The 6,320-nt window shown below is 59.6% G+C and overlaps 2 protein-coding genes across 2 annotated transcripts in view; one reads left to right on the plus strand and one right to left on the minus strand.

The window, feature by feature from the left end:
- VOLCADRAFT_87521 (uncharacterized protein) overlaps positions 1 to 1,182 on the plus strand; it is a gene marked incomplete at both ends in the record, with an annotated part of 1,881 nt that extends 699 nt beyond the window's left edge. The window contains 5 exons of the mRNA XM_002947106.1: positions 194 to 300; positions 424 to 513; positions 637 to 726; positions 850 to 939; positions 1,063 to 1,182. Coding sequence (XP_002947152.1) covers positions 194 to 300; positions 424 to 513; positions 637 to 726; positions 850 to 939; positions 1,063 to 1,182 — 497 coding nt within the window. The remainder of the gene's footprint in view (positions 1 to 193; positions 301 to 423; positions 514 to 636; positions 727 to 849; positions 940 to 1,062) is intronic.
- A 1,086-nt stretch (positions 1,183 to 2,268) lies between these two features.
- VOLCADRAFT_103382 (uncharacterized protein) overlaps positions 2,269 to 6,320 on the minus strand; it is a gene marked incomplete at its 3' end in the record, with an annotated part of 8,413 nt that continues 4,361 nt past the window's right edge. The window contains exons 8-15 of the mRNA XM_002947246.1: positions 6,074 to 6,103; positions 4,983 to 5,737; positions 4,644 to 4,702; positions 4,432 to 4,596; positions 4,205 to 4,359; positions 3,715 to 3,922; positions 3,437 to 3,521; positions 2,269 to 2,411 (exon numbers count right to left, since the gene is read on the minus strand). Coding sequence (XP_002947292.1) covers positions 2,269 to 2,411; positions 3,437 to 3,521; positions 3,715 to 3,922; positions 4,205 to 4,359; positions 4,432 to 4,596; positions 4,644 to 4,702; positions 4,983 to 5,737; positions 6,074 to 6,103 — 1,600 coding nt within the window. The remainder of the gene's footprint in view (positions 2,412 to 3,436; positions 3,522 to 3,714; positions 3,923 to 4,204; positions 4,360 to 4,431; positions 4,597 to 4,643; positions 4,703 to 4,982; positions 5,738 to 6,073; positions 6,104 to 6,320) is intronic.

Raw genomic sequence — 6,320 nt, forward strand, 5'->3', positions numbered from 1 at the left:
TCTGTTTGAAAGCTGCACGAGTGCGCGGCCTCAGCTCTAACGAGGCTGCGACGTACGTGAGTGCGCCTTAGCACAGTATTGTGCACGGTAAGTCTGGGCCGCAAGCTTGGGGGGTAAACTGCCGTTCGCGCCCAAATCCATCCGTTAGTCGTTGGAATTGGCATATTTAACCGTTTTATCTGTTCTTATGCAGGGTCTCCACTTCCGCAGGCTTTCTGTTTGAAAGCTGCACGAGTGCGCGGCCTCAGCTCTAACGAGGCTGCGACGTACGTGAGGCGCCTTAGCACAGTATTGTGCACGGTAAGTCTGGGCCGCAAGCTTGGGGGGTAAACTGCCGTTCGCGCCCAAATCCATCCGTTAGTCGTTGGAATTGGCATATTTAACCGTTTCGTCTATTCTTATGCAGGGTCTCCACTTCCGCAGGCTTTCTGTTTGAAAGCTGCACGAGTGCGCGGCCTCAGCTCTAACGAGGCTGCGACGTACGTGAGGCGCCTTAGCACAGTATTGTGCACGGTAAGTCTGGGCCGCAAGCTTGGGGGGTAAACTGCCGTTCGCGCCCAAATGCAACCGTTAGTCGTTGGAATTGGCATATTTAACCGTTTCGTCTATTCTTATGCAGGGTCTCCACTTCCGCAGGCTTTCTGTTTGAAAGCTGCACGAGTGCGCGGCCTCAGCTCTAACGAGGCTGCGACGTACGTGAGGCGCCTTAGCACAGTATTGTGCACGGTAAGTCTGGGCCGCAAGCTTGGGGGGTAAACTGCCGTTCGCGCCCAAATCCATCCGTTAGTCGTTGGAATTGGCATATTTAACCGTTTCGTCTATTCTTATGCAGGGTCTCCACTTCCGCAGGCTTTCTGTTTGAAAGCTGCACGAGTGCGCGGCCTCAGCTCTAACGAGGCTGCGACGTACGTGAGGCGCCTTAGCACAGTATTGTGCACGGTAAGTCTGGGCCGCAAGCTTGGGGGGTAAACTGCCGTTCGCGCCCAAATCCATCCGTTAGTCGTTGGAATTGGCATATTTAACCGTTTCGTCTATTCTTATGCAGGGTCTCCACTTCCGCAGGCTTTCTGTTTGAAAGCTGCACGAGTGCGCGGCCTCAGCTCTAACGAGGCTGCGACGTACGTGAGGCGCCTTAGCACAGTATTGTGCACGCTAAGTCTGGGCCGCAAGCTTGGGGGGTAAACTGCCGTTCGCGCTCAAATCCATCCGTTAGTCGTTGGAATTGGCATATTTAACCGGTTCATCTGTACATATGCAGGGTCTCCAGTCCGCATTGTGGAGCCCGCGCCAATAGCCAAGCTGTGTTTGTCAGCGGCACAAGAGGACGCTTCATTATGGCAGGCTTGCCAACTGTTTGCTTTTGCCATGTATTTGGGTTTTGCGTCTCACATGGCGATTGGCCATGTGAACGATACCCGCTTATTTATCGGATAGGTTCATGACTTGATTGAGGAGGCGGGGACTTCCTGCAGAGCATTTGCACAATGGGTCATATCGCGGGTAGGGAGGACTTTCGTTTGTGTGTGTGTGAGCAGCGCCCTGGCAAGTGGCAAGTTTGCTTGGCTTATGCAGACTTTGTCATTAGTGCAACTCATGCATCAGGATGCTGCTGTCTTTGCTGCTCTAATTGCCGAGCCTCGTCAATCTTGTAACACAAGGACGAATTTCTGCACTCATCCCTTCGACTCGCACACTTTGCACTTCCGAATTCGAGCAGCTTCAGTGTTTGACTGGTCCGCGCTTCACTTGGGATCCGTTTGTCCCTTCTCTCTGATCAGCTATGTGCCCCAAATTTAGTTCGACTCTGCACAGCTTTCTGCCTACCAGCTGTGCCTAACATTACGTTTTCATTCATCCGCCTCCTGCTCGTGCTAGTGAGAGTATCTGTTGCACTGCACTTGAACTGCAAGAGCATCGCACCGCATTCAACATCAGGTGGTTTTCATACGTACCACGCTGTTCGATGTTGTTGCTGCGATAAGGAAGCGACACTCTGCTGGGTAACTGGTCCTGTCTAGTTCTGGTACGACCCTCCGGTATCTGCTCCTGATGCTGACGTCGCTACCTCCTTCGCCTTTCTCCGTTTCTAAGGGTTTGACTATGAGGTTTCGAGGTAAAGAGTGCCAGTCTGACGCCTCCATTCTCATCGTTAGTAAATCGTTTTAGTGTGGTTACATGGTGGATCATCATCGTCCTCCCTCATCCGATTGAGCATGAAGCGCCTTAAAGCAACATGCCGGGCCTCCCAGACTTCCGAGCGGAACCTGGCTAGTGCACCAGGGGTGGGGCCTCGGTCATAATCATGCGCTTGAAACGCGAGGTCACGATCGTACTTTGCCCGTGTGCTATTGTACACCGGGCATTCCGCAAAAACATGCATCTCGTCTTCAACCGCCCCGCCGTCACAAAGCCTGCAGGTGCACGCTGTGCACTCACGGCAGTTAGGTCAGTTAATCTCTTAACTCCCAACAGCCTAACCAGAAACGGCGGTTTCAGCCACTTATGCCGCGTGCCCCTAAGTGGGGGCGCCCCTATCCAGTTCAGATAGCGACATGCCTTGACGCCGGTACTTCCACTTTGGAAGGTGCATGGATTACCTAGGGTACCCGGGCACTCCCACCGGGCGTCTAGACGCCTAGCGAACTCTTCTAAGTAAGCTAGGGGTACTAATTACGACAAGCTCGCGATAAAGTGAAACCGTAGTCGGGCACCATAGGGTTCGCCATTGCGCACTCGGAATTCACACCAATAAAATCAGGTCCCCAAACTTGCGCCTCATACGAAAACACCGGCACAACGAGCGCGTTGTAGACGGACATGCACAGCTCAGCTTAGGGGTACTAATTCTTATCTCGACACAGGGCACTGAGGCCAAACGTGGCCCGTTTTCCTGCTGCTAGTGGTTGTTTGGTGCAGGCTGAAAACTGTGTGCCTTGAGTTCCAGAAACAAGATTGGCCCCGACGAAGCCGCCGCCGCTACTTGTACGGCATAATGTCGTCCTCGAGGCTGTCTCAGCAGATGGTGAGTGTACGGATCGCTGCGGGCCTGACGGAGCCGATGGGGTGAACGCTCCGCCGCCGGAAGGAATGGAAAGGGCGGCAGCGGCAGCGAGAGTTGTCAGCGGCGGCGGGGGATGCGGCGTTGCCGTACCGTGTTGGCGGCATTCCTTTGCTCCCCCGTCGCCCTCGCGATCCCCCTGGAAAGCCCACGGCCATGCTGACGGTCTCCGAGGTCGGGGGGACTCTGACGACGCCACCGTCGCCGCCGTCGCAGCCGACGGCGACGGGATCGGCGACGGGATCGGTGACGATGTCGTACTCACGGCGGCCATTGTGGCGCGAAATGGCGATTCCGGGTCCCCGGTTGAGGTGATGGAGATGTACGGCAGCGCCGCCGAACGAGTGGTGTCAGCGGCGGATATGGGTGTTCACACACCGGGGAAGTTATCGTACTGCAAATGTACGGCTGGTGGCGCCGTTGCTGTTGCGTTGCTGGTGTCTGACCCAGCCCCGGCAGCAACCTGCGGTGTGAATGTTAGGATTTTAGGGTTTTAGGGACTTGTGGCTTTGAGGTTTTAGGGTTAAGAGTGAGGAAAGAAACGTCCTGAAGGAGAAGGAATTTTACTAAGGCTGTGCAAGATGAACTTCCACGTCGTAATCAACGATTCTAACTGCCATTACTATCACGTGGCCGTTACCCCTAACGGTTCTTACCACAACGGCCATGGACGAGCGCCTCCGGGAACACAAGGACCTAGGTTCGCCGAACGTGAACTCGGGTCTGGGTAACGCAGCCTCCGCGCCAGCAGCCGCAGCAGCAGCAGCTCGTCCCATGCGCCTATCTGCCGTACGGCCGACGGGAGCGCCGCTGTTTACTTCCAAGGTTTCGGCGCCACCCTCGATGCCGGTGCCGGCGGCGACCCTGCCGCCGCCGCCGCCACCGCGGCGGCGGCGGCGGCGGGTGCCGCCATCGGGAAACGATCCCGTATGGGAAAACGCGGAATCCCACCCCGCTGGCGCTGTGCGTAAGGCCCACGACAGCGTCCTATTACCCAGAGTGCCACTGCCAACGCCACCGCCGCCGTCGCTGCCGCCTGCACTGACACCGCTACTGCCGCCGACGACAATGGCGCTTCTTGCACCACCTCCCCTGAGCCCCATCTCTCGACCGTACGGCACATAAACAGGGGCGCAGACATCGTACCCGCTGCCTGTGCTGGGAATCTGCGGTACGGCATCAGCATCCAGGGCTGTGACACCGACTGTGGTTCGTCGCGATGTGATACTGTCACCACCAACGCCGCTTACGTTTGCTGGGTGCGCAAGGCCTTCGACAAGCCCACGGGGTGGAGCTTCAACCTGCGTCGCGACCGGTGCGTACGGCAGCTGGTTCGTTGGTCTGGCTGCCGCCGCCATTACCGCCGCACCTACCGGCGCCAGGCCTGATGGCTGCGGCGGCGGCGGCGGCACCCGATTGCCGCCGCATCCGTCCCGTACATCGCCGCTCGCTGTAACGCCTTCCGCCGCAGCGTCTGTCGGCGGTGATAGCTCCCCCCGCCGCCGCCGCCGCCCGACAAGGCGGGCGGGTGTTGGGCCCTGGCGGCGCCGTGAGGACTTGGATGGCAGCTTGGAAGCGACCTCACGGTTTGTGAGAAGGCGGAGAGGGTGGAGACGGCCGCACCCGACCACATGCTGAAGGGAGCTGCGGGGGAGGGAGAGGGAGGGGGGAAAGACGAGCAAAGGAAGGGTGTTATGGAGGGGCGGCAGCGGGTAAACAGGCATGCCGTACAGTACGGAAATGTGCAATGCTATATCAGGATACACCAAAATAAAATATGAATCATTTTACAAAAAAATAAAGAATATTAAAAATAGTACGTATAATAATACATTAACAGTATATATATAAAGTATGTCACTCGCGTCTGGGGGGCAGTGATCCCCCAACCCCCACCTCATCCAACTGGGCTACGGGGAGCTACCGCCGGTGCGGACGGCGGCCCGACGACTGAAGTCGTCGCGTGACGGCGACCCGCGGAACGGAGAAGCAGAGCGTGGCGGCGGCGGCGGCGGCGACGGCGACGGCGACGGCGGCGTCTGCTGCCGCTGCTCCGCCGCCGGCATCCTTGGCTCATAGGCAGCGGCGGTAGAAGCCGTATGGCTTGGTGAGCCCCGCAGCCCTTTCATACCCGATCGGAGCTCAACGGCCATGTGCGCTACTGCCGCCGACGCTTCCGCCGCCACAGCCGCTTCGGCATTTCCTGGCTCACTGACCCCTGGGTCACCTGGCGTGGAACTCCAGGAGAGAGACGACCCAAATTGGGGAACCGTGACATTGGCGGCGGCTCCGCTGCCACCGCTGCCGCCGCTGCCGCCACCGCCGCTGCTGCCGGATCGCGTCTGTTGCGGCGTCGTCTTATGCCGCTGCTGCTGAGACGCCAGCGGCGGCGGCGGTGGTGGCGGCGCGTCGCCTGCCTCCTCTCCCTCTCCCTCTCCATCTTCCTCCACGACAGGGCATACCAGCCGGCCTCGCATACTGCTAACGCCGGAGCCGTACGTTCCCAACATCGAGTACGGCATAGGGATTTCCGACACTGGCGGCAGCTTGGACATCTCCGCCGAGTCGCCACTGCCGCCAAGGACGATCATGCCGCTGGCGAAAGCCCCCTCACTCAAGCTGCCGCCGCTGGCCAAGCCGCCGCCGCCGCTGCCGCTGCCGTAACAACCGAAATCCCCTCTGGGCCGCATGGGTGACGGCAACCGGGCTGACATTGATCCACGTGGGACGTACGGCGACGCAACGCCGTCGCCGCTGATGCGACCCGCGCTTCCCGTGATGACGGTTGACAACACGCGAGCGCCGGAGTTGCCGCCGCCGCTGCCGCCAGCACTGCCGCCGCGTGCATCTGCGCCCTAAGGGTCGCTGGTGCCGTCTGCGCGGGGCGGCTGCTGCGATCAGGTGCCGTACAAAGCCCCATGGCTGCCGCCTTGGTGCCGTACTTCTCCCGGAACTTGTTACCTTTGCCAGCGCCGCCCAACGACCTGCCCGACTGGTTGCCGCTGCGGAACGCACTGGCGGGTGTTGTGGGAGCCGTGGCGGCGGCTGAGGCAGTGGTGGCGGCGGCGGCGGCGGCGGCGGCGGCGGGAGCTTCAGCACTCGGCTCCACTTCCTCTTCGGCGCCGCCACTGCCTCCGTCGTCTTCATCATCTCCGTCGCCTCTGTCGCCGCCGCCAAGGGTAATGCCCTTCTCCGAGCCTTCATCATCTCCGCCGCCTCGCGCCTCCGCTGCCGCTGCGGCCTCCGTGCCCAGATCCTGGCG

The sequence above is a fragment of the Volvox carteri genome, assembly GCF_000143455.1.
Source record: "Volvox carteri f. nagariensis unplaced genomic scaffold VOLCAscaffold_5, whole genome shotgun sequence".
Classification (NCBI taxonomy): Eukaryota; Viridiplantae; Chlorophyta; class Chlorophyceae; order Chlamydomonadales; family Volvocaceae; genus Volvox; species Volvox carteri.